Source organism: Indicator indicator, chromosome 24 (genome assembly GCF_027791375.1).
Source record: "Indicator indicator isolate 239-I01 chromosome 24, UM_Iind_1.1, whole genome shotgun sequence".
In the NCBI taxonomy this organism is placed as follows: domain Eukaryota; kingdom Metazoa; phylum Chordata; class Aves; order Piciformes; family Indicatoridae; genus Indicator; species Indicator indicator.
The window spans coordinates 5,832,268-5,859,999 of NC_072033.1; the positions used below are offsets into that span (position 1 = coordinate 5,832,268).

At 54.2% G+C, this 27,732-nt stretch overlaps 3 protein-coding genes across 3 annotated transcripts; all 3 read right to left on the reverse strand.

The window, feature by feature from the left end:
- Positions 1 to 1,970: 1,970 nt before the first annotated feature.
- BLCAP (BLCAP apoptosis inducing factor) lies at positions 1,971 to 8,795 on the reverse strand. The gene is made up of 2 exons (XM_054391879.1): positions 8,757 to 8,795; positions 1,971 to 2,368 (listed from the first exon to the last, which is right to left on the reverse strand). Exon 2 carries the CDS (start codon positions 2,278 to 2,280, stop codon positions 2,017 to 2,019), a length of 264 nt encoding a protein of 87 aa, XP_054247854.1. The 5' UTR covers positions 2,281 to 2,368; positions 8,757 to 8,795; the 3' UTR covers positions 1,971 to 2,016.
- A 2,922-nt stretch (positions 8,796 to 11,717) lies between these two features.
- On the reverse strand, positions 11,718 to 17,184 carry PIGT (phosphatidylinositol glycan anchor biosynthesis class T). The gene is made up of 12 exons (XM_054391839.1): positions 17,010 to 17,184; positions 16,087 to 16,264; positions 15,139 to 15,266; positions 14,564 to 14,664; positions 14,320 to 14,406; positions 13,976 to 14,063; positions 13,789 to 13,886; positions 13,326 to 13,491; positions 13,028 to 13,228; positions 12,386 to 12,551; positions 12,166 to 12,249; positions 11,718 to 12,029 (listed from the first exon to the last, which is right to left on the reverse strand). Exons 1-12 carry the CDS (start codon positions 17,182 to 17,184, stop codon positions 11,777 to 11,779), a joined length of 1,725 nt encoding a protein of 574 aa, XP_054247814.1. The 3' UTR covers positions 11,718 to 11,776.
- Positions 17,185 to 19,064: 1,880 nt separating this feature from the next.
- DBNDD2 (dysbindin domain containing 2) lies at positions 19,065 to 25,813 on the reverse strand. The gene is made up of 4 exons (XM_054392019.1): positions 25,793 to 25,813; positions 20,993 to 21,148; positions 20,387 to 20,530; positions 19,065 to 19,629 (listed from the first exon to the last, which is right to left on the reverse strand). The coding sequence occupies exons 2-4, from the start codon at positions 21,141 to 21,143 to the stop codon at positions 19,421 to 19,423; spliced, it is 504 nt and encodes a 167-aa protein (XP_054247994.1). The 5' UTR covers positions 21,144 to 21,148; positions 25,793 to 25,813; the 3' UTR covers positions 19,065 to 19,420.
- Positions 25,814 to 27,732: the final 1,919 nt, after the last annotated feature.

Sequence of the window (27,732 nt, forward strand, 5' to 3'; positions counted from 1 at the left end):
ATACGCTTTTTTTTATTTAGACTTGAAAACACTGATAAGCCCTGAACCCTGTCCAACTTGGACTTGGTCTCCAGGGCTTTGGAGCAAGGGTGGAAGAAGCTAGTGTCAGCTCCAGCAGCACAGCTCCTATGCCCTTTAACTCTCTGAGGTGCTCCTGGGTGCTGTCAGGTCTGATAGCCCCGTGTCTGGCTGCAGCATGTCCCCTTTCTGCCCCCCCCAGCACAATACTGGGTCATGGCCAAAGCTGAGGAAAGGCCAACACAACTGAATCTCCCTGTGGATGAGTCATGGCAGTTGGTTTGCAGCCTGGTCTCTGCCCTCAGCAGGGGATTGGTTGGGCAGATGTGGTGCTGAGGGCTGGGCTCAGCAGGTCACACTTTTACTGTCAGCACAGGGGATTAGCAGCTCAGGACACTGCTCTGGTTTTACACATTAAGTGATAAGGGAAGGGGGAATCTGTCACCTAAGTGCAGAGACACCACACACAACCTCCTGCGTTGTGTGCAAGATGAGTCTGTTGAGGTGTAACCAGTGTGGTTCTGTCTGCCCGCAGCCAGGCTGAGGAGCTGCTGGGAGCAACAGGGCAAACAGCCTCTGCCTCTTGCTTGGAGACTCTCTGGGGTTACTGTGCAGGCAACAGAACAACAGACACATGATCACTGGGCTAAGGCACCAGCAAAGAGCAGCCAATGCATCACGCTGGGCAGGAGGCCATAGGCCAAAGTTTATAAAGCTTTATTAAACGTTTTGAACAGCTGTGCAATGAACAAACAATACTCTGCAAGTTTCACAACCTCATTGCTTGAACTTCCTTGGGACAGCAACAGCCACTTCTGCTGCTCTCCACCACCAGACTGAAGTCAAGACAAACTGATGGCAAAGGGAAGGGAACCCTTGGAAGTTCAGAGTATTTTTTGTTAACCTCTAAGGTTTCTCACAAACCAATCTCTGCAGAGTAGTTTCTGCAGCCTGGAGCTTTGCACTGCTGTGGCTGTAGGACTGCCCAACCACCACCTTGGCTCTTTGAATCCTCATGCCAGGGGAGATGGAGACACCTCCAGCTTCCTCCCTTCTCCGTTCAGTAGCACCAGCACCTTCTATCATCACTGACCCAAACCCACTCTCATTAAAAACGAGTGAAGCATTTACTGCTTCAAGCCATGCCTCCACCTTGGGATCCTCTCCTGTCCTGTCTACCCCTGGCCTTTTGGACTAGTGTGAGTTTTCTAGGTGAGGTTCATAGTGGCTTTCAGAACCCCACACCTTGCAGCATACCTGCTCTTTTATCCCAACAGTCAACACCTTGGTAAATCCTGGAAATCTAGAAGGAGGGGAAGAGACAAGTCTCCACTACCTGTGAGGCTTTATAAAAGCAGCAGCATAACTGAGGCTTTCAGGCTATGATCTCGGAGCAGAAGTAGTTCAGAAAGCACTTCAGCAGTGCACACATCTCTTTGGCAGGCTGAGCAGGAGGAGATGACTCAACTGCCTCTGGCTCCAGCAGCTTTTGGCCAAGTGCATCTGTGAGCTGTCGAGCTTGCCCTTGATCAGCAAGGCAGGAAGGCTGGCTCCCCGCAAAGAGAAAGGTGGAGAGAATCTTGTAGCTACTCGGGCAGAACGGGTGGGCTGAGAGCCCTGAGCTAGACCACAGTGGCCTAAAGCAGGCAGGGGAGTGACACACAACTCCACCACCACACAACAGACAGCTGGGCAGAGGCCAGCAGCTCGCTCCTCCACCAGCTCTGGTTAGGAGGGTCGGTGTCCGTTCCCGGTGATACGGGAAGGAAAATCCAATTCTGCTTCTAAAAAAGCAGGTGGTGCTGCCAGAGTTCACACAGTAAACAAGTTGAATTTCACAGGTAGAGTGGGAGGAGTTTACCACTCTAGTCCACACAGAGTTACAGGAAACAGGCTGGTTTTACTCCAGTCACATGCCCACCACCCCTCCCTCCTCCCTAGCCCACCCCCTTTCCAAAAGCAAAACGAGCCCTCAGCAGACTGTAAGATTATTGTCTTTTAGGTGCCCACTATGCTGGGATCATGAGCTGATTCTGGCAGCTGGGATCCCGTGCAGTGATACAAGAAGCAGTTCCCCCAGCAGCTGTAGCAGATGAGGCATAGAGCTGCCAGGAAGACCAAGGCACAAATTGTGCAAGGTTTCCGTTCCAGGAGGAAGCTCAGCAGGTAGAAGCCCATGAACATTGAGTGACTGAACCACAACGCTGGGTTGAGGGGCTTGGGTATGAGCAGGACGGGTAGCAGCCACTGAAGGCAGTACATGGTGGCTGGCTGGCTGGGACCCTGTGGCAGCAGCAATCAGATGGGCTCCAGAACAGTCTCCAGGAACTCCTCCTGCAGGCAGGCTGTTCTGTGGGGAGAGGCAAAAACGTCAGACTGTCAGAGAAACACAGCAAATAATTCAACAGACATTGTTCTTGTACAGCTTTGTTTGCTCCCAGTGTTCAGTTCTGCTGCGTCCCAAAGCTGGTGGGAAGCTTCCTGCTTTCTGAACCACTCAGCTGGGAACATGATTATCTATTGCTGGTGTTGAAGTGTATCTCATGCACTCTGCTTCTCAGGCTTTTACCCAGGCTAAGAGCTGGGAGATCCTTTTCTTCAGCTGAAACTGAAAGGGAGAGGGGAAACAGCAAGGAAAACAAAACTGCACAGCATTCCCCACACACACTTATCCCAGGCTGTCCACAGACTTGTGTGGTAGTAGGAAGAAATGCAACTGGGGGGGCAAACTATTGGTGCTACAGTGAAGTTTTAAGGAAACATTGATGCAAGAAGTAACTAGGAAGCGTTAGACATACAAACTGCTTTGTCCTTAGGCAGATTAAGTCTCTCAGCAGGATGGCAGAGAATTCAAGCTATACATATGTTCAGGCTGCAAAAAAAGAGAAGGCCAGTCCTGCTTAAGGTATTTAGAATCTTTGCCAATCAGCTAAACTCAGATAAGACAAAGAATACGAATAGATCAAAGAGAGGACAGTCTCCAAATAGCAATTTTCATAAATGCTGTAAACACAGGATTTCCTCACTTGGATTATTATCCTTTGGAAACAGTGAGCTTTAAGGTGTTCTGTATCCAGGGATGGCAGCACACTCCAGCTCCAGAAAACACACTCCTACCTTTAGCAACCATGTAACTACACTAAGCCTGTGGAAATTGGTTGCAGTTTCTAAGCAGTACAAACATCTTCATCCAGGAATTTCAGACGGTTTTAAAAATACTAAAGGTCTTACAGGTGTTTCCATAGAGTCAGGAGTGTTGAAAGGGGGCAGAAAGGTGGAGTTTTGCAGGCTGGGCTAGCAACAGCAGGTGAGGCTAGAAGGTACCAGTGTTGTTGGGAGGGAACAGCCAGAAGTTTTCCTTCAGTGCACACAACACTGAAACCATGAGAAGGCGGCACTCCTTGCTTACCATCCCAAAAACATGTAGGGGAACAGTGGAGTCTGGGAAGCATGCTCTTCCCTGCTATCCCCTGTATCATGATGACATGCTGCAGAACTGAATAAAACAGCTGCCAGCCAGGGCACAAAGACAGGTAAGAGGACAGCCCAGCCTTGAACACCACCATGGTCTCACCCCAGCTAAGCACAGCCTGGTCAGAACAGCTCCTTGCAGCAATCCTTTCATCTGAAAACACTCCACTGAGTAGTGCTCTGTCAGGAGGATGAAGGACTGAGCCTAGCCTGTTAGGATTACAGCTGGGGGGGTGGGAAGGTTAGTAGGATGAAGGAGTGAGAAGGTAAACAAACAGCACATTCTGTTGGCTCCCGCTGGCAGGAGAAGGGATTTCCTGGCCAAGGGAGAGAGAATGAGGGATTGCACAGAAAAGCCAAGAGAAAACCACACATGGTTCTCTTCCAACAAACCACTGAGGTCAGGCTTGTCTTGCAGCTCTGCAAGCTCATAGGTACCAACCAGCTCTGTCAGAAGCAGGAAGCTCTCTGCCATCCACAGCATTCCTAGCAGCAGGATCTGCTTTCATGTCAGTGAGTGAGAGCATGGCCAAGATTTCCACCAGGCAAACAGAGCAGGAGTATTTGGGGAAAGTATATTGTGCTGGCACTCCTGCAAGAGAGTGTTCTCCAGCAGAGAGAGGGCAGCTGGGGTCCAATTAGCAAAACTAAGCTGTAGCTAGGCAGCCAAAGAATAAGGAAGGAGTTATTTTATGCTACAGTATGAATAAAGCCGAAGGAACGAAACTCCCAGTGTTAGTCCTGGTTTATGCAGGTCACTCAGTTGCATCTTTAGGAGCAAGTCTAGTCCCAAGCCTGTTTTCCTCATCTGTAAACTAGAAATTAGATTTATTTCATAGCTGAGCATGCTGTCTGCTAGCCTTTGTGAATCATGGAGATTCTCTGGAGTGAATTCACTCCGGAGTGAAAGTACTGCAGAAGTATGAGGTAACTTTTCTTTCCAAGGAGATAAGATTTAACAACAAAGGTTTGAACAGAAAGGTAGTTAAACCCCCATCACCCATCTCTAGTTCAGATTGCACTGACTGTGACAAAGTTGAACCAATCAATGATCTGCAGCCATCTTAATCCTCCTGAAATGTTCTTCTTTAAGTCTCCTACAGTTCTTCTCTCCCAAATGCTCTGAACCCTGAGCAGTACAAATCACTGTGTAAACACGTTATACTTCTGCTAAATCCAGCCCTGAAGTCACATCAGCTTTGACTTCTGTACCTGTAACGTGTGTCAGTCTTTGGGTCACCTCTTCTTGAAGCTTTAGTTTGAGGTGCCTACAGGCAACTGCTTTGGGCTTTCTGCCTCTAGAGTAAAGGAATGGCTGAAAACCCACCTCAGACAATGTGTCTGTCAGAAGAGCACAAGGCTGCTCTAGCAAAGCACAAAGCTCTGCCATCTTCCAGGATTAATGTCATAAATCTGGTAGCCTTAAGGCCACATGCTGCTATTGAGCCCATAGCCCCCAAACTCCACAGCTGACCACAGTTTCAGTACAACCACAACTTGTGATGTAGCTGCATTTCACCCCACAGCCCAGCCTCCTCACCAAGGTCAAGACTCCAGTGGCAACACTGAGCAGTGAGCTGATCCCAGGTGTGCAAGCATCACCTGAACACCTCCTACAAACACAATCTTACCTCAGAACAAGTTACCCAGTTTTAAACATTGGTATTTCCTGCAAGAGCCACTTGTTTGTAGTAACTGATGCAATCACTCTGCAGGATAAAGACCCACTTAACAGTGGTTATCTCTACCATGAAGTTTCAATGTCAATACCCTCTGACCTGCAAACCTCTTGAACTTCTAACAAATACAGATGTTCCAACAGTTGGTCTTGTTTCTGTAATCAGTTTGCTTGTGTTTTCATGTAGCCCTTTGCTATCCATCAGTTAAAGGTTGAAAATCCTTTTGTCTGCTCATCCTAGGCAAGGTATCTGCTACTTGACCTCTGCAGCTGTCTTACTGAAGGGACTTTCCACTAGTAAGGCACATACTCATCCTAGCTCTTTGGTGGAGATTTCTTTGTACAGCTACCCGTGACACTGGGTTCTCTTTTCATGCTTTCTATCAAAGAGAAACAGCATCTCCTGCTAGCAACTCTTCACTGAGCAGGGACTGTCACACTTCTTGGTGTCCTTGGAACCATAACAATATTCCATTTTGCCTAGATGATCAAGCAAGGTGAAACTTGCAAATGAAACATTCCTACCTTGTTGTCTTTGTCCCCTCCTCATGATCCAAGCTAAAGATTACCATGTCTGAGGGCAAATAAGAACCTGTCACCCAACAGTCCTTCTACCAGCTCTCTGTTTCACAACCTCATCCTGCTTTTCCTCAACCAGTTGCTCTTGTTCTCCCCAGCCTGACTCATCTCCTTCCCTAGCCAGCCTGGTGTCCTGTGCTCCTCAACGCTGCTGTCATGCTCAAGAGTCATCTGACTTGGCTGCCACTTATGTTTACCAGACAGCTCCTTTCATCACATCAACACTGCCTCCTCTTGCGCCTCCACAGCTCTTGGAACCACTTGAACTTGCTTCAGACCTCTCAGATGTTCCCACTGCTGTCCTCACTCTCAGTGGCTCCTTCTGATCTCCAAGTGCTGCTAGAGCCTCTCCCCTGCCCACTCTGGGAGGCAGAGGAGCAGCCTGGGGAGGTTCCCTGCACAGCAAACACCACAGCTGTTCCACATGCTTATTAATCCACTTCCATCATGTCCACAGCCTACCTTTCTGTCACGTTCCCTCCCCAGAGCATCCCAAAACAGCAGGTCCTACCAGCACATGTTTGTGGGGAGAATTCCCAAGAGGCAGGGCGAGGACAGGAGCACACCTTTCCCAGCCAGAAACACAACTAATTAGGACAAGTCATAGGTGAGCAGCACAGCACACAGTCTGTAATGCTTTGCAAAGGATCAGCCCCGTTTTAGAGTGAAACCATCTGAGGAGCCAGCAAGCTGTTCCTCAACGTCCTACAAGTTAATTCAGTAATTAAGAGGCCGAGAGGTGTCCCTGCACCATAGGTTTTATCTATCGGTATGCCAATACCAAGTCTGTACCCTTCCCAAGAATGTCTTAACTCCTTAACAGTCCATTTACCATGACAGAGGAGAATAATCACCCGGCTTTCACTAAGCATTTAAAAGCTTGTTCAAACCTTACTAAGGGAGCCATTAAGCCACCACTGACTGTAAGGAACCTCCCCAGCAGACACCACAGAAACAGTCACCTAGCCTGGCAGCTGAAACTGCAATAAAAGACCTAGTAACCTTTTTATTGAGGGGTGGCAGTGCCAACCTTCCCCTTTACCAGAAGCTGAAGTTTCTGCTTGGGAACAAAAAGCCACATTGTCTAGATCCAAATCTCACAGCACACAAATTTCAGAGTCGGCCTTGGGGACCTGCTCTGAGCTTCTCATCGGTAAGGCTCACCTGTATCACAATTTGCTTAAAACTTTTTTAAGTCAAACTCTGTCCCAGCCACATAACTGGATCTGATGTGTGTGGGCAGTGCGTTGTGCTGGCAGCTTGTTTCAAAACCACCTCTCAAATAACCATGCAGAAGCACCCAAAACAGCTGCTAAAAACTTCCTAATATCCAAAGCACTGGCAGGAGTGGGGGGAAAGAGGTGAGCTATCAAGTGACAGGCTTGATGAGTTCAGCTAAGAAAAGCAACAGCAAACCAGCACACTGGATGCCAACTCTCACTCGTAATAGCCCCAAGAACCATAACTGTTCAAGCTTTAAGACCTATTTGCAGTATCAGGGATTTAACTTCTCCAGGGCTTTTTTGTTGGTTTTTTTTGCCCCATTGCTATTTTTTCTAAAGCTTTATCTGCCAGTATGACTCAGCTGGAAAAAGCAAGTCTTCATTTTTTGGCGAATGCCTTACCTCAGGCTTTGTGAAGTTCATGCCTTGAACACTTGATGTAGACTCAGAAATGGTGCAATATAATTGCAAACAGTTTCCAAAAGAGTGGCAAATCCTTGACAAACCAAGCCTCAGGGTTACAAAGTGTTATGATTTCTCGAGATGGAGATAAGCCAAAGCGGCTCATTTCATGAAAAGCTGAGGCACTCTGCTGAGCTGCTCTTTTCACCACTGTCACAACTGCTCTCCAAGCTTCCATTACTGCCCCAGGTCTGATCCAAAGGTGGAGCAGAGCCCGCTCCCTTTGGACTACATGCTGCACCAGGGTGAAAAAACCTCCACCTGCATACGGCAGCAGTGAGATCTTGTGTCCCACTGCAAGGTAAATCACAGAGGTGGAACCCTAAATCAGCCAGCTCTGTGGTGGGAAGAGATGTCGACACCAACAGTTGTCATCTGAAGTAGGCTACTTCCATTTGTACTGATATATTAACTCTCAGTGGTCCTCATTCCCACCCTCTGCCTTTAACTGTCAATGATCATGAATTCCAGCCTCATTCCAAGTTCCCTGAGAAACAGTATTATTTTTAAGTTTGTCTCTAATTTCATGCCTTTGACAGGCTTCAGAAATCTGAATACAGCCTGAAAAAAAAAAAAAAAACAAAACCAAAACAAAACCGTTTTCTGTGTCTTGCATAAATGCAGCACTGGCCAAGGGTTCTGGGGAGTCATGAGACACAGGTTGGTAAGGCAAAGGTTGCTCCACTGTGACAGTAATTGCAAGACCAACTGTAATGTTTTGATACAGGGGGAATGAAGTGCAGCAGAGTCTGGTGTGTGGTGGTGTATTTAAGAGCTTCTCATCTTGTACTTGCAAGTTTGGGATGTAACAAGCAAGGCTGGTACAACAAAACGGCATCTAAACTGCCTCTACAACCGGCTCAGAGCGCTGGCGTGCCGGTGCCTGGCCGGGCACTAGCATTGCAGGGCTGCTGCATTAGTGCTGGACAAAAGGATGCCAGGGAGTTGCCTTCTCTGGGCAGAAGCAGGCCTGTCTTTGGTTTTGGAAGGTGGCAGGCAAGCTGTGAGAAGGAAGCAATGCCTCGGGGGACGCACGCAGCGATGCTTTCCTGTCACGCTGACGATAAACCGAAGCCTAATCTAGGCTGGGCCCGGCTCTTGTATAACTTGACCACGCTCTGCTCTCCCGCCGGCACAGCGCTGGGAACCCCCGGCGCACCCTGCCTCTGTCTCCTAAGTTCTGAACCACCTCCCTCCCGCTTCGACAGCCCCCCGCCTGCCCGCCAGCCCCCCGCCCCATCTCTTCCTCCGTTCTGCTGCCGGCCTAAAGCCAGGCCGGGCCCCGACGCGCCCGCTGCCCGCTCCCCTCCACTCCCCGTACTCACGACACAGTGCCTCGGCCTCACGCCGCCATCCCGGGGCCGTCTCCGCCACGGGGCCGTCCGCGCCGCGCCCTGAGGAGCGAAGGGTGAGGCCGCCGGGGGACACCCCCCACCCGCCGCCTGCGCGCCCCGACCGGGCGACGCCGCTCCGCCAGGACCCCACCGCGGCTGCCTACCGCCCGCCTGTCCCTGCGGCCTGCACCGCGCCGGCCCCGCAGCGCTGCAGCTCCGCCGCGGGTTCCGTCGGTGGCGGCGGCCGAAGAGGGCCGATGGGGGGGGCGCAGGTTGGTCAGGCGGTGCCGGCCGGTCAGGCAGCGCTGCGGGCAGCCCTGAGAGGCGGGCGGGGCGCATGCGCCGGGGTCGGGCTCTGCAGGGTGTCGCCCGGTGGTCTCGGGGAGCTTTGTTGCTTTTGAAGGAATCCTGTGTAGTTGTGTGGGTTTACTTTTAAAGTCCCGGTTAAACGCCTGCCTCTTTGCACCGCCTCCTGGGTACAGCCTTGTTCAACATATCCATCAGTGGGCTACGGGAAGGCACAGAGTGTTCCCCGAAGTCTACTGGTGGTGCCAAACTGGGAGCAGTGGTGACACCCCCCCAGGCTTTGGTGCCATCCAGCGAGACCTGCACGGGCTGGGGAGGTGGGTGGAGGGAACCTCATGAAGCTCAGCGAGGGCAAGTGTGAAGTCCTGACCCTGGGTTGGAATAATTCCCTGCACCAGTACAGTACGGGGCTGACCTGCTGGGAAGCAAGTCCATGGTGGGGGCGACAAGTTGCCTGTGATCCAGCATTGTGCCCCCGTAGCAAAGAAGACAAATACCTTCTGGGGTATATGTGGCCAGCAGGTCAAGGGAGGTTCTCCTCCCCCTCTGCGCTAATGAGGCCACACCTGGAGTATTGTGTCCAGTTCTGGGCTCCCCAGTTCAAGAGAGATAGGGAACTACTGGAAAGAGTCCAGTGGAGGCTACAAAGGTCCTGAGGGCCCTAGAATATCTGTGAGGAGGAAAGGCTGAGAGACCTGGGGCACCCTGAGAGGGGATCTTCTCAATGCTCTGTAAGAGCTAAAGGGCGGGGAGCATGAGGATGGGGTCAGTCAGTGGGATCAGTGGTGCCCACTGACAGGACAAGGGGCAATCGGCCAAAACTGGAACCCAGCAGCTTCCACCTGAACAGAAGGTAAAACATCTTTCCTTTTCTATGAGGGTGCTGGAGCTCTGGAGCAGGCTGTCCAGAGAGGGCATAGCCCCAAAGGTTTTGGCTGGTGCCAGCTACGGTGCCCTTTGGCTTCTGGCTGGCCCTGGCTCTTGCTGCCCTCATCATACTCAGCGTGGGGACCTTTTCTCCTGCAGAAACGATGGTTGGGTTTGCAGCTCTGCTGTGTTTCTCATGTGGCTTTTGGCTGGTTTGGCTTGTGCTGTCAGCTGCGTACATGGGTGCTGGCCTCAGTGCTCAGGAGGCTTTGCTGGATCCCACCTAATACCTGCAATATGCAGGATTTGCACAGGGACCTGGGCTGGGGGGACCTTGGCTACTCTTGAGTTGTTCCAGCATGTGCTGGTGATTGCAGCCTGCAGGCCACCAAATTCTTTTGCAAACTGGAACAGGGACCCTTATGCCTGAAACTCCTGGCCATGAGTTCCTCCCCCTTCACTGCTGTGAAGGGGGACACACTTGGGTTTGGGTTTGATTTGGTTGTAGTTCCATCTCTCTATAAATGAATTCCAGTTTGTGCTTGAAGCCTCACTGGTAAATCTGTAGCAGCAGTCCTGTGGCTGGAAGTAGCATGAGCTTCCAGTCCCAGGGTATCCTTCTCAGCAAGCAGAGACAGAAAGGAAGAGGGATTGTCCCAAACCCATGTATTCATGGAGCCATCCAGTGGAACAGATCATAAAGAGCTGGGGAGAGAAAAGCATCTCTGGTAGGGAAGGGAAAAGTAATCCTAGGGCAGTGGGAACAGACTGTGCAGGACACGAGGCAGTGGGGGTTTTATGATCTTTCTGTTCAAGCAGAAGCTGTTAAGAGGACCTCTGACTGTGCTTTGCTTTGATTCTAGGGAATATTTCTCCTAATGATTGCCTTGTTTAGCTGCCTGTAGGCAGTTGTCTGTTCCTATCACAAAAGCTGTAATCGGAGATGCAAAGGACAAACCCCTGAAACAGCTGAGGAGCTCCATCAGCATCCTCTGCCTCTGCACAAACCACAGCAAGGCCACACCTTGTGTTTCATGAAAATAACTGAAGAGTGCAGTGGAGCCATGGTTCCTGCCTTCCCAGCTCAGAAAGGGCTCAGGCTGCTGCCTACAAGCAGAGCCTGGTGGGCTGGAGCTCAGAACTTGGGGTCTGCCACACCCAGAGGTTCCCCAAAGCTTAGGTGACAGTGTTGGGTGCAAGGGAGCTGTCAAGTAGATGTGGAGGCTGAAGAGGATCTCGTGCTGCAGCAGAGGGGTGAGCAGGTGGAGGGGTTTCAAAATGCTGCAAACAGAAGCTGGGAGCGAGGGCAGCTTTTTGCTGAGAAAGAAAATGAATCCTTGGTATGGCTGAAGTATGTCCAAACCATTGGTACACCCCAAAATTAATTTGCAAGCTGCCTCAAGTGTGGTGAAGTGTGGCAGGAGGGAGCTATGAAAGGTGGCAGTTGTAGAAGGTGAGATGGTAGAACAGAGGAACCCATCTCTTCACTGCAGGTCACATTCCTTCCCCTTCCCTGAGCTGGCTCAGGAAGCTCCCAGTCTTACACGTTCATAGTAAAACCAAGCAGGAGCAGCACGAACATACAAAACAGTTCAAGTTTACTTCCAGGCTCGTTCCCAGCACATAAGTTACCCCTCTCCCAAACAGAAGCCTGACACCCTTCCCAGTCCCATAGTAGTGCAGTTCAGTAGTTGATGGGCTTAGAGACATTTCCCATCTCAACAATGGCAGCAGTCTCGCAGCCAGTTGGATCCTGAAGAGAGATCCAGGCAGCAAAATGGGAAGAGACACAATGCTGCAGGTCTCCCAGGGAGGCCCATGGCCAGCTCTGGTTTCTCTCAGAGCGGGGGCACCCCTCTGAGTTTGCGGATGATGTTGGCCAGACGCTTGGCCAGCCCGCCCCGGCTCGGCTCTTCCACATGAAAGGTTCTGGTCAGCAGGTTGTAGAAGGAGCCATAGCACACGGCCACCACAGTGCAGGTCAGGCAGATGACATTATAGGGCATGCTGAAATCTGGCGTCGGCAAGTTCACCAGCAGCGGCTCCGTGTACAGGCGCACAAAATAGCTGGAGCCATCCGAGGAAGGAAACCTGGAGAGTGGAAGAAAGGGAGCGTCAGCCCACCCAGGAGCACTGCTTCATGCTCACCAGACAGGATGACAGTGGCTGGCAGCCCATCAGTGCTGCAGCAGCGTGGCTCCCCACTCCCCAACAAGGGCACACTCACAGTGAGGTGAAGAGGGGGCTCTGCTCCATGTCCACTTCCTTCATCGCAATGATGCTGGGAACCAGGGCACTAAGCACCGAGGAACTAAGGAGACAAAGGACATGGTCGTGTCAGTCCTTCCAGCCAAGAGATAGCAAAAGTGCTTCCTGTCCCCAGAGACCTTGGCAGCAAGTCCTACATGAGGCTTGGAAGGGGATGAGGAGCTAGGGAATATTGTTACCCAACATAAAAGCCATGATTGGGGTCAGGTGGGTACTCTGTCCACTTCAATAAGGCCCTCTCAAACTGGATTGTGATCTTGGTGATGGAGTTGGCTGGCAGCTGGATCAGCATTTCCAAGAGGTGAGGCCGTCTCCGGTCCTGGGCTGGCTGGTAGTGGATATAACCTAACACAGAGACACATCAGTGGCACTGGGGGGACCTTGTTCTATCTCACACCTCCCACAGGATGGGTGCTCCTGCTTGCCTTGTTCTGGGAGCGGTGTTCTGGGCAAGACAGCAAAAAACGTGTAAAAGCTACATCTGTCTGGTCTGAGCTGATGACCCAGGTGTTCATAAGGAAAAGTTCAAATGCAAAATAAGACCTGGCTTTAAATCAGGCCTCTGAACAATTCACTTTGGTTTAGATCTTCGTTGGATTTATGAAGCAACATCCATGTGCCTCTTATAAAACAGACTTAATAAAGCCTCATCTGCTGTGAGCAGTGAACTGAAGGTTAGGAAAACATCCTAAGGTGTTTTGTTTCGCAATCCAGTTTCCCAATGACCACTGGGGCCCAAGAGAGGGATGAAACCATCTCTGGAATGAACTTCTTATGCCAAGGGAATTGGGTGGCTTGTGCACCTGGGAGGGTTTACTTACTTGGCTTGTTTTCCTTCCCTTTGGTGATGATAGTCAGAGTGTGCACGTAGAGCCGCAGGTACCAGGGCACAGTCTCCAGCAGGATGACAGGGAAGGCACGGTAGGGGTGGGTGTTGTAGACCAGGGTGCTGATCTCCCCGGTCTGCAGCCCGTACCCGCTCACGTAGCGGTGAGCATGGAGGACAGGTATGGGCAGCTCCGCTATCAAAGAGAAAAGGACACAAGAATAAGAGGATTTTCAAGCCTGGAGCCCTGACTAGTGGTGTAGGTGGAGTGAGGTGAGGTGCTGGTCACTCACAGCTGTCCTGGGGCCGTGTCCACTTCAGCTGCACGTTGAGACTGCGAGATGTGTTGAAGAGCAAGGGGCTCAGCAGGTCATAGACAGCATAGGTTCTCTTCTCACCCTGGACAACAGCTTCATGTAGAGATGCTGGAGGTGGGGTGACTTCCAATAACTCCTTTTCCTGAGAAAGCAAATGAATGATAAAAGGAAAAGTGACCCCCAAAGTAACTGTGAGTGCTGGGGAAAGCCCCTCTGGCTGTCCCTGACCCTTCCCACCCAACAGCCAGTTCAGTTCTGTTAACACCATCACGCTCATCCCTGCAGCTTTGCTCAGAGGAAGGAAACCACCTCCCTTCATTAGCCCTGAAGGGCTCCTGGGGGGCCTGGCCATGCAGGAGATGGAGGTGAGATATTTCAGAGCCACACAAAGTGGCTGAACTGAGGAAGCAGGAGGTCTTCTCTGGACTGTGAGCTTTACCTTGTTCTTAGGAGAGATGTCAACGTAGACTTTGCTCTGCGATGCCAGAGGACACGCGTCGGTAAGCGTGCGAGAGAACATCCTGAAGAGGGACCAGTCTGCAGGAAGCAAAGTCAGGGGCAGGCAGGCTAAAGTGCTGCAGGCCAGGGGCACTTCAGAGACCACAGCCCACTGCCACCAAGCTTACCTTTCTTTCCTTGGCCACTGGCAAAGCTGTCAAAGACCACAGTGAGGGTCTGTCTAAGCTCCCAGGACAGAGACAGGCAAGAGGCATCCTGGACAAGGGAGAGATAGGTGAGATCACACCTTCTGAAGGAGCAGGACATCAGGATGGAGCTGGAGCTCCACCAGGACTCCAAGAATTCCCCTGGGATGCAGGGGAGACCAGAGAAGCAGGATGACAGCTATGTTAGACACAATGAACCCACCATAGGGGAGATGGGCACACCAGTATGTCACCTTGCAGTGTCACAAGGTGGCTTTGGATTTTCTCTTGGAAGTGTTAAAGGAGGTCCTGAGCTTTGTGCTTACCCTGCAGATGGGGCGGATGTGCACTGCCTGTGAGTGGTAGCTGCTGTGGAACAAGCGCTCAGCCCTCAGCAGCACAGCAAGCCCAGCCTGTGGGGACAGAAGGAGAAACTCAGCCCCAGGTCTGTTCTCTGCTCCCACTGAGAGAATGGCCATGCTGAGACTTCCCAAAGTGTGTTCCTGGATTGCTGTCGGGAACTCAGCTCCACTGAGGGTCGCCCAGTGAGGCAGCAGGACTTGCCATTACCTTGGAGCCACATGGGAGCAGCTTCTTCCACGGTGTGAGGTTCTCTGTGCAGACGACCTCCCGGGGCAGGACAGCATATCGCAGGAGATGGTGATCTGTACCTGAGCAGGGAGGCAGAGGGTCAGCAGGCTGGTACAGCTACAGGCATGACAGCACAAGCAGACCTGTTCCACCCACAGCCTCAGTGTACCCCACAGCCCACCACCCTCTCAGCATGGCAGAAATGCCACAAACTCAATCAGGACTAGATCCCACTCTGTTCAGAGTCATTTGGAAAGAAGAGGGAAGGGTGCAGACTTCTTAATGAGTGCCTTAAATTCTCTAGTCCTCCCTGTTTCACAAAATACTTTCCAGAGACACAGATGAGGCCCTGGGAGCATCTGTCATGTACTGCTCGTGGGTTTCCTCTGTTCAGATAAAAGCCTCATTCAAAGTGGGAGGAAATGCTTCCAAGAGAAGGTTAACAGACCCAGAGTCCTTGGAGGATCTGCCCCAGGACTTCCCACAATGGCACAGGCAGAACTAAAGCTAAAGGCAAGAGTGAGAGGGCAGAGCTGAGCGCAGGCTGGACTTACCATTGCCTAAGCCCAGGGGCTTGAAGGATGCTGTTGGGGTGACTGTGTTGGTTGAGTCAATGAAGTTGAGAGAAGCACAGAATATTCCTGAGAGGATATTACTCAGCTCTTTCCAGGCTTTGTCAACACTATGTGAGAAGAGGTACCAGAGATTAGTCAGCAGCTCAAATCCTCAGATCAACAAGCATTAAGTCAGTAACATTCAATAAATACACAGAAATACACAGAGGTGCCCACAGCAGCTTTCAGAAGCTGCAAGAAATATGCAGGCAGAGGCTGCTGGTCATGCACTCTCCAGCTGTCTTGGTACTTTATTCTAATGCTTGAGATCTAGGGGATGTTCACTCCAAGGACAGAGCTTCACACAGCCAGGGACCTGGCAGTAGGTGCAGGTGAGGAGAGGGACTGGGGGACAGGGAGCATGTGGGAGGTGATCTGTGGTGTATGGAGAAGGGGCTCTGAGACCTAAATCAACACCTTAGTGCAGCTCTGAAGGCTAACCAGCAGACCGAGGATAGTCCCTTTGTAGGGAGGAGACCTCTGTGAGTTCAGAGCTGCTGTGGCTCAAACAGTGGCTGTGTACTAAGGGAAGTGGTGACAGGTATTGGATGGGAGTCAAAGGAAGTGAGTCACAGCTAAGACATCAAGATATAATCCCTGCAGTGAGGAGCTTGTCATCACAGAGCCCACAGGAGAATTACTTGTTCCTTTAGTGACCAAGGGTTTGCCCTCAGCACCACATTGGGCTACACACACTGAATGGGGCTACATTCTGCTTTTCCTCAGAGCTGCTCCTGGAATTGGAGGCTCTTTATTCCAGTGGACATTTTCCAATCCAGAAGTCCCCTGCACACACCACAGCTGCCTCACATGAGAGGGGTGACAGCTCCTGGGGGCAGTGGCTGTGGAGGGGACGCAGAGGGACAGACCCGCAGCTGCAGTACCTACTCAGTTACGGTGGGCTGGAACCAGACCCAGAGCTCAGCACCAGCAGGTGCTTGGAGAGGTGGCTGCCCCCAGGTCCGGGTGCGCCAAAAACCCTGGGTGAGGGCAAGGTGGAGCTCCCGCACACCCAGTGCTGCCACCAGCCGTCCCAGCGCCTTTGGGAACAACCTGTAGTGAGAGACTGTGGGCAGCATTAGTCCTTGCCCTGCTCCTCCCCTCAGTCCCTTCACAGTATTGCTGGAAGGGTCATTTAAAAAGGGAGCTAAAGACCTAAAAAGGACCTAAAAATCCCCCTTGCCATGGGCAGCGACACCTTCTACTAGATCAGGTTGCTCAAAGCCCCATCCAACCTGGCTTTGGACACTTCCAGTGAGGGCACACCCAGAACCTCTTTGGACAACCTGTTCCAGCATCTCACCAACCTCACAATGAAGAACATCTTCCCTATATCTAACCTAACTCTCCCCTCTGTCAGTTTTAAACTGACATTCCTTGTCCTATCCCTACACTCCATGATTAAGTACTGCTCCCCATCTTTCCTGTAGGCCCCTTTAGGTACTGGGAGGCTGCTATAAGATCTCCTCTGGTATCACACCAAGGTCTAGCCACACCAAACATCCTCCCCTGGCACTACCCCAGCCTGTGTCACTACACCAACCCCCCTGTGCTGATGTCACTGCAGCACTTAGCCCACCGTAGGCTTGCTCTATGCTTTCCTATGCCCACCTCAGCACCCATCGAGCCGTTTCTAACATCACTTGCCCCGTGACGTACTCACCGCGATGCACCCCTCATGCATCACGGTGCGAAATAGCCCCGCCCCGCCCCCCCCCCCGCTCCACGCCTCAACCAATGCCTGCCCGCCCGTCCTACCCGCACCACAGCCAATGGCGGCCCGTCCCTCCTCCTGGCCCCGCCCGCCCTACCCGCGCCCCGCTGCAGGTCCGCGTCCCAGCGCGTTCGGAACTGGAAGGTGGCGGCCACGTCTCCGGCGGGCAACGGGCTCAGCAGCAGTTCCTCCCGCAGCACGTCTGGCCGCGCCCGGCCCGGCCCCGCTGCCGCCAGCAACAGCACCAGCACCACCGCTGCAGCCGCCTCCATCCCTCCGGCCCCGCCCCAGCACCCACTTCCGCTTCCGGCCTCCCGGCCAATGGCGTCCGTTTCCGGGGTCGCGATGGCGCCGCAGCGCCGCTCCTCCGCCTCGCCTTGTTTCGCACTGTGGGGGCTTGGCCTTGCGTAGGAGGTTCTGTTCCCCTTCATGGGAGGGCAAAGGAGAGGTTGTAAGGGGCAGGTCCGGAGCCTGGGACCCGGCCTGGGGTGAGGCGGGACGCGCTTGCCTGGCTATGCCTTGCCCGGCAGAGGGAGAGCAGCAGCAGCGGTTGCCCCCGGGTGCGGAACAAGAGCACTCATCTTGAGGGGTGCTCCCCAAGGACGCCCTCCCCCCTGCTTTTAAAATTGAAGGAGTTCTGGTGGGTCTCGGCTTTGGTAGTTCACTGCAAGGCTGTATCGTGCACAGAATTCTGCAAGGACTCTCTAAGTGTTTCTCTGTGAGGCCAGGCTGAAGAGATTTGGAGTTGTTCGGCCTAGAGAAGAGAAGGCTCCGGGGAGACCTTATGGCTTTTCAGCCACAAGGGACGCTACAGGAATAATGGGGACGGACTTTTTAGCAGGACCTGGTAAAACAGGAAAAGGAGTGATGGTTTTAAATTAAAAGAGGGGAGATTCAGTCTCGATAGAAGAGATTATTTACACTGAGTATGGTGAGACACTGGCTCAGTTTGCCCAGAGAGGTGGTAGAAGCCTCATACCTGGAAACGTTTCAGCTTAGGTTGTTTGGGACTCTGAGCAACGATCTAGTTGAAGATGTTCCTTCAAACTACAGTGGGGTTGGACTGCATGACCTTTAAACATCCAACCCAAGACATTCTATGATTCTGTGATTGTGTGTGACTTCCACTTCTCAGCTCTTCCCGCTGTTATCTGCTTTCCTTCCTTGACATCCCCTTTCCGGAGGGCAGTGTCTATCTCTGAGCGCACAACCATCCGGAAGCACCCTGTTTACCCCCGGCTGCCAGCCTGAGTCCACCCCAGGACGAAGCGAAGTGCAGCTGCAGCAAGGCAGCGCTGGGGGCAGCAGTCCGATGGAGGTCACAGTGCCTTCCACTCTGGCCAGTTGTTCGCTGGGTAACTGAGGTACTTCAGCTGATCTCATGAAGGGTTGGTAGTCGCAGGGGGGAGTACGGCAGGGTCTGAACACCCGCCTGGGAAGCAGCTGGCGTGCGGCGCATTCCCTGGCTCCTATTGCTTATCTCCCAGGCTCATTCCTCGTGGGGGTGACCACAGTTGTGCTGACGAAGGCTGAGCTGGGATAGTGCTTTCCTGGCCTGCAGCCACCGATAGCAGCAGTGGCCTCTGGCTGGCTCTCTGCCTGACTCCTTGTGACCCATCCCGCAGGGAGCAAGTGCAAGTGCTTTGCAAGGTTGCAAAGCGGCTTAATTTTTGCATCTCTTCCTAAGATCTTCTGAAGCAGTCTCCAACCAGGGCTGCTGCCATCATGCTGTGCCGGGGGAGCAGCAGCTGCGGGTGCTGCCTGAGCTGATGTTCTCCACTCAAGCCCATTTGTGTGGGAAATTCCTGAGTGTTGTCACAGCAGGTAGTAGTTACAGGTCACCAACCGTGACACTGCTGCAGCCACTGACTCTCAGAGGCTGCACCCAAGTTACTCAGTTCTGTGACCTATCCCACAAACAGCTGCTTATCTCCATTGAGGTCCATTCTGCCTGCTCTCATCCTGGGCACAGGGACCATTCATATGCTGGAGCTGAGCTGTGCAACAAGAGGTTTCACCTGCTTCCACATAGCACACTTAGCTTTATACCACTCTCCTTCAATCCCTTCCCTGTAAACCCTCCCGTGCAGTGCTGTTCTCCCAATAACAAACACACCTACTGCTTCTTTAGATCAGAGTGTTATTTCTCTGTATGCCATCGTTAAGTGCTCAGCTGGACAGGACCTTTGTCAGTAGGATAGGGGGAGCTGGGCTCCCAAGAGATGGCTTTTGAGGCATGGTGGGGCTGTGGAATGCTGAGCATTTGGGGGAGTGAAGCAGGAAATGTTAGCAGCAAAGTCTGAAAAGTTAGTTTTGAAAGCCTACAAATACCCCTTTCCTTCTCTTTTGGCTGTCAGGAGAATCTGTGGAGGGAGAGGAGGGGAAAAACATCTCCTCTCCTGCAGGGCAGCAGTCCAGGGTGGGGTTTACTGAGTGCCAGCAGCTTTCCTTCCCCAGGGCTGGCAGGTCCAACCTCAGAGGAGGCTGAGAGCAGGGCAGAGCTGGCTGCTAGCTCCTTGCCACCTGGTCTTTGGGACTGTCCTCCTGCAGGTCCTCCTCATCTGATTGCACTACAGGGGTCTCAGCCCCCTCCTCGCTGGTGTCCAGGCTGTTCAAATCCGTGGAGACAGAGGATGTGGACGAGATGCGTGACTTGCTCTCAGCTGCACTGGGCACTTGCAAGGTGATTTCCTCTGGGCACTGGCTGGCATCTGCCCCTGGAGGAGAGAGCAGTAAGAGAAAAGGCTTTCTGAAGGTTTCTGGCTATCTAAACTTCACAGCCCCTCCAACTGCGTCTTACTCCTCCTCCTCTTACTCCTTACAGTGCTTTTCTGGCTGCTCTCTATCTCACACCCCTGGCTCTGGACAGTACTGTACACTCCTCCAGTTTTGGCAGCAGAGCCTTTTCTGTCTCACATGAAACGTGGCTTGGAACCGTGCTGTGTGAGACCATTGACTACAGCAAGCAAGAGATGTTTGGCTTGGCCTTGGTGAGTCACTGCAGTGTGTGTGCAGGGAGGAAGGTGCTGGCACCATGGGCTTTCCCTGCAGGACCCCAGCCCAGTTCCCTGGGGTCTGGCTGGGAGATGGAGGGCTCCTGCAGCCTTCCTGCTTGGCACAGTGAGCTCTGCAGCACAGTGGGGACCTGGGAAATCATGACAAGGCACTGGCTGCCCCAGAGGAGCTTCAAGACAAGAGAAATTGCTTCATGGACTCTGGCAAGTGCCTGGGCCCTCCTGTCTTCTGCAGCATAAAGTATTTACAGGGCACTGTTAACTCTGGGCTGTGGATATAGATGTTGACATAGACCAGACCAGGGTGAGGTCCCTTCAGCCTCCCAGACCCCAGCACCAAGTATGGGTGTGTGTAGGTGTGCACACAGGGTGGCTGGGGTAGGGTGAAAAACACGGTGTGGGTACTGGAGGCAGGAAGGGTTCCCAGGCTGGCCCACAAAAGGTTTGAGACTGCACATACCTGGCAAAGACCCAGCAATACTGCTCTCTTCTGTCCCACAGCCCAGAAACACGTCGACTGTGTCCTGGTCTGACAAGTCCATCATGTCCATCTGCTCCAGCATGTCCACGTTCACCTCCATGGAAGAAATGCTGCCCAGTGGGGCTGCAGAGACAGTGAAAATGTGAGTGCTAGTGCAAGGCAAAGGGCACTGTGAGCCCTGTGCAGGCAGAGTCCTGAGGAGGGAGGCCAGCTTTGCCAGTGGGAACTGAACTCTACTTGCTGGTAAGAGGCCCTCAGGAGATCATGTTTCCTTAAAAGATCACTCTGGAAGGCCCTTCTGTCTCGCAGCAGCCCTTGTCCTTGCCCCAGACTGCTGTCTGGAGGAGCCTGTCTGCAGCTAGTGACTTTACAGGGCGCCAGCCTGGGTACCCATGTGCAGTGACTTCAGTTAAGTGGTGTGAGTAATCCATAGCACACCCACACGCAGCCTGTGTGGTCCTGTCTCAGTGCAGTGTCCCCAGCTGCCTCCAGCCTGGAGGTGTCCCACCGATCCCTAACACCAGTGCCCTGAAACACCTCGAGCCCCATGCTGGTACCCCTGCTGGTGCCCATGCTGGTACTTACGTCTCCGATGCTCTATCTGCAGGTGAGACATAGGGAAGAAGAAATCCACATCATGCTGGAAAACCTCCTCAAAGAACTTCTGCCGGTCCCGTAGCTTCAGCTGCTGCTGCTGCATCTGCTCCACATCCAGGTTCCGCTGTGCCTGCTCCATGTCGGCTGGGGAGAAAGGTGAGGAGGGTTGGACCAGGCAGGGCTGTCAGAACCCTTCTGCCTGTCCTAGTTCAGGCAGTACAGCCATGATGGAGAGCAGGTGATTCCCTTCTGCTCTGCTTTACCAGCACACGCTGGTTTAGTCACTGTGAGTAGATGTCACACACCAGAAGGGCAGTGTCACCAGCACTTGCTGCGCTGGAGCCTCAGCTCTTGCTTCAGAGATGCAGGGCAGCCAGGACTGGGGAGCTCCTGTGCTGTCATCACAGCTGCTGAAGTGAATTACCGAGGGGGAAGGGTGGTGTTAGCAGGTCAGCCATGGCTTGTACATGTTGAAGTGTCAGCTTCCTTGCTACTAAACAGGGCTGTCTGTGACCGCTGACAAGCAGGGGAAACTCCAAGGGACAAGAAGTGGTGTCAGTACTCCAGGCTTTCAGGGCTGAGGCATGAGTAATAAAAGGCATTAGCAGCCCTGTAACCTTGCACACGCCAGCCCTGCCGCCACCGTCACTATAAACGCGGACACGCCCCCGCTGGCGGCTCCCCTCCCCGCTCCCATCCCGCCTGCACAGCCAGCTGCCTGCACAAACATTTTCATTCCTGCAATTCCTCCTGCAGTTCAGCGTCCCTGCCTGTGTCCCCAGCTCACACAGGAGGCAGGGATGGGAGCCCTTGGGATATTGGTGAAGATGCTTCTTGCTGCATCCCTGGGCCTGCTACCTCTCTTTCAGGTTGGGTACCCGCAACAGCAAGGACCCAAATGGCACAGAGGGGCTGTGACTGGTGCTCCCGGCTGTTCCCAGGTTGGTGTTTGACCTCGGCCATTCCAAATTTCTTCTCAGCTGCTCTTGGCCCAGCTAGCATAAGGAAAATGTGATTACCAGAGCAGGCAGTGCAGTAACTAAGGAAACCAAACAAACATCCTCTGCTATGCCGGAGCACGGCCCAAACCCTCCCCTCCTTCAGGCTGGAGAGGAGGGAGCAGAAGGAACAGCATCCCCACCCTGTCTGACAGGAGTGGGGATGAGGATGACAGTAGGGCTGGTTGTCACCATTATATAGCAGCATACAAGGACCCCAACAGGAAAGACCTGGTGACATGTCCTGGAGATCAGTGTCACATCTTCCCAGGGCCCCTTTGTACCCCATTTCTGGACCATCCTTCAACTAAACCCCATGATCTGCAGGTGCTTGCCCTGAGAGGCCAGGTTGTGCCTGTAGCACAGTGTGGGGATGTACAGTGTGAGGATGCACTGTGCCTCAAGGCCTGTCAGAGCCTGGAAGAGGCTGAGGTCCTCTTCTGGCTGTTCATTGTCTTCCTGCAGTGCCTGGGGCAGTGATCCTGGGTGCCCAAAGGAGCCTTTGCCTTGTTTGTCTGACCTGAGCACTGGGTGCAGAGCTTGTGCTGCGCAGTGCCCAGGCCAAGAGCTGCAGTGATGGTGAAGCTATCCTGGCAAGGCTGACTGGCAGGTTAAGTGTTGCTGTCTTAAGGTGAAAACTTCCTGCCTCCCCTGTGCTATCTGCAGAAGAGGATGGAGCCAAGAACGGGGAGGAAGTGAGTGGGGCATTGTCTATGGAGTTTGTTGCCTTCAGCAGCTGGAGCCGGCCCTGTCCTGTCTGTCCTAGGCAGAGCTCTGCCTTCCAGCCCAGCTGTGCCAACTCCATGGCAAACTGCCACAGTTCACCACCCTGAGGAGAGCCCAGCAGGCTCAGGGCAGAGGCTGTACTGGCTCCCAAATCCAGGGTGACAGACCAGCTCTTTGTGCAGCATCTTGCTGAAAGGACCCCAACATGTAGGTAAGAAGGAGCGGCTCTAAATCCTCCTGCAGTACAAATAAAAAATAGAGCTAAATGCTGTCAGGTGCTGTTCCACGTGCCATGAGTGTGGCTGTGCTGTGCCATTAACATTCTCACTGCCCATCATGCACCGACACGTGACCGATACTTGGGGTAAGGGTGCTTGGGAGAGTCAGGACGGGTGCTGGTGGCAGCATTCCTGTGGGTGCTGGGATTCCTCTTGCAGGAGAAATTAGCAGGACCTGTTTATGAACTTGTTTTCGAGCTCTCTCTGGGTGGTTGGGCACGAGCACTGTGCTCCCATTATGTAAGGAATGCCGGCAGCAGGAGATGGCAGCTGGGCTGTGCTTGGCCCTGCCTGACCCGTGACCGTGGTGAGAGTCGGGGACGGAGCCTGCCCCCCTCCCGGGGCTCTTCCGGGCCCAGAGGGGAGCAAACAGCCCTGCTAGTGTGTCTGCTCCTCAGCAACCCTCGACAGGGAAAGAAAGGAGAGCGGCGATCCCTGCCGCGGCCCTTCCCCATGTGAGGGCTAGTCACACTTCCCGGCTGTCAGCCCTGGGATTGTCTCATCCGGCTGGCATGTTCCCACCGCGGAACAACTTGGTGCACACAATGCCGCCCCTGTGCACCGTGGGGGATCTGTCGGTACCTGCTGGTGGCCTTGGCTTTTCTTACTATTGTCATGGTTATGACTACAGCCCGCTCAGCCAAGGGGCTGGAGGCTTATCAGCATTCAGAGCCAAGCTCTTCCCCGCTGGCTGAACCGCCTAGCGCGGCTGCGGCAGCACTGAGCACCCCACTGCCTTCAGATCCTTCCGGCTCCCACGGCTGATCAGCCAGCGCTGCTCGGAGAGGAATGGGAGCCAAGTGCTGGTGCAGGGCAGGGCAGGGCAGGAGCCCCCGCAGGAGGTGCAGGTTTTGTCCTGCCTGGTCCCAGGCACCTGCCCAAGGGGCGGGCTGTGGGAGTGGACGCTGGCTTCTCTGGTCCCTCGCATGGCTCATGGCCAGCACCACGGTAGGGAAGAACACGGGAGGGCTGGTGGTGAAGCAAACGGCTCCAAGCTCTCCCCTCCACCCCCTCGTCAAAGCGTGTTGGGAGAAGAGCAGGTTCTGGTGTACAGTTAGCAAGAGGTGAGGGCCAGGCAGTGCTTCAAGGATGCTGGGAGCACCCAACATCCAGGCCAGGAGCCTGTTCAGTTCTCCAGCTGTGTTTCTGTTGGGAGGGGACGTGTTTTTCATTCCTCTTTGGCCCATGGGATCCCAGTACAACCTCCCTCTGTGCTGGTGAATAGAAGGGGTGTATCTGGGGGTGGGAGAAGGCTTGTTAGTGGAGGCACAAGTCCAGGAGAGGATGGGGATGGCCTTTTCTTGAGGTCATGGCTCTGTAATACCTTGCAGAGATTTTGAGGGATTTGAAGAAGGTCTTGAAATATAATGTGGGCTGTGGAAAGGGAGAGGGGGTGATGGGGAGGTGAGGCAGAGTTTAAGTGAGGGGTCACTCCAAGCATGAGAAAGTTGCTTGGTGAATGAAAGAGCTAGGACAGGCTGGCACAGTCAGATGTTGCCTTTCTTCAGAGGTGGTGCCTTCTCCAGGTGACTTTGCTCCCAGAGAGGACCCTAGCACCCTACCACTGCTGCCAGCCTGTGCCTTGTGCTCCCAGTCCCTGCATGCAGGGCTGTGAGGAGATCAGGTGGGGTGAAGGTGCAGCTCCTTGGGTGCCACAGCATCTTGCAGGAGGCCCTTCCCTATTACCCTGCCCCAACCGGGATAAATCCCACAGGCTTTCAGTTCCTTTAACTCTGGGAGAAGCAGCTGTTATGGAGAGCTGGGAATACCCCTGAGAATCGTGCAGGGTCAAGGCGTGTGGAGATGGGCTGCCTAGACACACTGGCTGCCTGAGTGTTAATTCCCTGGCAGTCTCTTCAGGATCGGCATTCCTGACCTCGTGTTGCAGCACAGCAGAAAATAACCATGGCCCCGGTGAGAGGAAATGCACCAGGCAAGTGTGAGGGAGGCAGCGGTTTTGGCAGAGACACTGCTGGGAAAAGCTGGAGGGAGGGGGAGCTACAGAGGGAGGACATGGCATCTCGCAACCCCTGCCAGTGCCGCGGCTGAATCGCCTGCACTGCTCAGCCAGCTCCAAATCCCCTGCGTCTCAGCACTAAAAATATCCCCGCCGCCCAGAGCTCTTTCCCCGGCAGAGGCTGTCATGAGACCCTGCTATTTACGGGCCCCGCTGCCGTTCCTGCGGGAAGCGGCGTGAGGACAAAGGAGCCAGGAGGGTAGCACGGTGCCCCGGGCACACTGTGGGAGCCCCGGGCATGGCTCCGTGGCAGGCTGTCCCATGCCAGCCCCCCGACACCCCGATGTCACTCACCCTGCCGCGCTCGCTGATGTCTGTGCTCTGTGCAGCCTCTTCTTCCCCTAAACCTAAAACCCTAAAAGGGGTTCTGTGCCTCCTAGGGGGTCTCGGTGCACCGGCGGGTGCCGCTGCCCCTCCACACCGAGCCCGTGGGGATCCACTCCTCCCAGAGGCCCCGCGGTACTGATGCCACCCCGGAATCAGCCCGTGGCCCAACAGGTCCTCGCGTTCAGCCGTTTCCCAGGCAGGTACCCCCCACTCCATCCCGAGCATCCCCATCCCAGGCACGGAGCATCCCGTGCAGCCCCGGGAGCAGTGCAGGCGCAGCAGGTTGGTCCAGCAGGGGCTCGGGGGTGGGATGGGGGCCATAGGTGCTCTGCAAGGGCCATTGTATGGATGTCGCGGGGGTATGCGGGCAGCCCCAGCCCTGCCCGCCCGCTCGGTACCCTGATGCCCTCCCGCTCAGCGTACCCTGCAGCTCGGAACTTACCGGGTAGCCGCCGGCTGCGGCTCTGAGCCCCGGGCCCCGACATGCGGCTGCTGCTGGCACCGGCGCGGGATGGGGTCGGGCCGGGCCGCGCCGCTTGGGCTCAGCGCCTGGGGGACGCCGCGTCCCCCCCCGCCGCCGCCTCCCGCCGCCGCCGTTCGCCCATCGCTCTGGGGCGGTGCTCGGGCTGCCGGGGCGGTGCCAGCGCGCCCAGCCCCGCGGCATCGCGGCGACGTCGATCGACTGCTGTCCGGCCGCGGTCCCGGAGGCGGGGACGGGGGTCTCCGGTGCCCGGGGAGGGCCCCTGCAAAGGGTCCCGGTTCAGGGTCTCTGTCCGAGTCGGGAGCAAGGGTCTCCATGAGCAGTACCCACTCATCACGGTGGGTCTCTGTTCTCCCGGGGCCCATAGAAAGTCACCATGGTCCTCATGCAAGGTCCCTGGTCCCGAAAGAGGGTCCCTGGTTCCTAAGGAGGGTCGCTGCAGAAGGTCCCTCCACACATCCACAACCACCCCAGGCAGAACTCTGTGCCTGCAGTGCCCAGCTGCAGGTGCTCTGCTCCGCACCTGGGGTGGGCAGCACTGTGGGCAGGGGCTCTCTGCCTGGGCAGGGAGCAGTTACCAGTCATGGTTCCTTTGTTTTCCTGGTTTTCTTCTCTAAACTCACACAATCATGCAGGAGAGATGACAGGATGCTCTGTGGGTGGATCACGGACTTCCTCCCCAGCTCACCTCATCTCACTTCTGGTCTTTGGAGACCCTCATCCCCCAGCAGATCCCACTCTGGGAGGGTTTCTCCCATGTTCAACCCTGCACATCGCGGCTGCTCCTTGGCAGAGAAGAGGACTTGGCCTCCCGCCTCCTTCCTCTATCGCAGCAGGGTGAGTCAGTGCCTCGCTGTGCCCAGCGCCAGCTCTGCCTGCAGCCTGGTCACTGCCAAGCCAGGACGGGGCGGGGGGGCATCCACTCTGCCCTTTTCTCTGGCTGAAAGGGAGTTTCCAGTGTCTGTGGCATGTCCCGCCTGCTCTGCTCTCAGTTTCTCTCATCTTAGTATCTTAGATGACTAAAGATAACTAGGTATTGTTTGTGTCCCAGCTCTGTTTTGGCTACTGTTGCTTTGCTGTCCCCCCATGCCTCCAGGGAGTTGCTGAAAACTGGCTTTGTGCTGGGGATGTGGTGCCCACACCCTCTGCACTTGCCTGTAGCTGCTGGCTTCAGCTCTTACGGTGCTTACAAGGGATGAACTTGTTCACGTGAATTTATCTATATCCAAAAAGCACCCTCAGTCCTGTCTGATGGTTTCAGCCTGAGCATGAGATGCCAGGTCTCTGTTTTGGTCCTGGAGGCATGGGGGATCAGGCTGCTGTATCAAGAGTGGGGAGGGTTACGGTCTTTGAGGAACCACAGGAGCAAATCTCTTCTGGGTACCTGCTGGCCCTGGCTTGTCCACAGCTCCATGTACTCTGGTATGGCCTCTGGGCAGCATTAGCCATTTGCCCCCATCCCTGCTGACCCCCTCCCTGCCCTTGGAGGCGAGGAGGCTGAGCACCCCAAGTTCCCAAGGGCCCACTGCAGCCCAAGTGCCCGCTGTGGGGATGTCGCATGTGTCTGTTCTCCGTGCCGAGTGCCAGACCCCCAGACCCCCACTGCTGCAGCCCCTCCACCCTGCCTTGCTGGGAGGGGGTTGGACTTGCAGTGATATCATCGGCACGGAGCCTGACTCATCCCAGCTCTCCAGCACAAGCCGTGCTGCGCAGCGGGGCACACATTTTATTCCAATTAAACCAATGCAGGCAAGCCAGCTCCACACCATGACTTTTTCACTCATAGCAAAACGTGCCTGCTCCTGGCCAGGAGGTGAGAGGGGACAGAGGTGGCACTTAAGTTGGAGGACAGCCTTCACTTCTGGTAGGGAGCCCTAAGAATAAGCCTTGCCAGATACCTG

Bases quoted from the DNA above. Each gene is read 5' to 3' on its own strand.
- BLCAP (XM_054391879.1), bottom strand. From the start codon at position 2,280: ATGTACTGCCTTCAGTGGCTGCTACCCGTCCTGCTCATACCCAAGCCC.
- PIGT (XM_054391839.1), bottom strand. From the start codon at position 17,184: ATGGAGGCGGCTGCAGCGGTGGTGCTGGTGCTGTTGCTGGCGGCAGCG. The intron at 16,265-17,009 runs GTAGGGCGGGCG...TGCTGCCCACAG, and splicing joins GGACCTGCAGCGGGGCGCGG to TCTCTCACTACAGGTTGTTC. The intron at 13,492-13,788 runs GTAAAGCTCACA...TTGCTTTCTCAG, and splicing joins ACATCTCTCCTAAGAACAAG to GAAAAGGAGTTATTGGAAGT.
- DBNDD2 (XM_054392019.1), bottom strand. From the start codon at position 21,143: ATGGAGCAGGCACAGCGGAACCTGGATGTGGAGCAGATGCAGCAGCAG. The intron at 20,531-20,992 runs GTAAGTACCAGC...CTGTCTCTGCAG, and splicing joins GCAGATAGAGCATCGGAGAC to CCCCACTGGGCAGCATTTCT. The intron at 19,630-20,386 runs GTATGTGCAGTC...TCTCTCCTCCAG, and splicing joins TATTGCTGGGTCTTTGCCAG to GGGCAGATGCCAGCCAGTGC.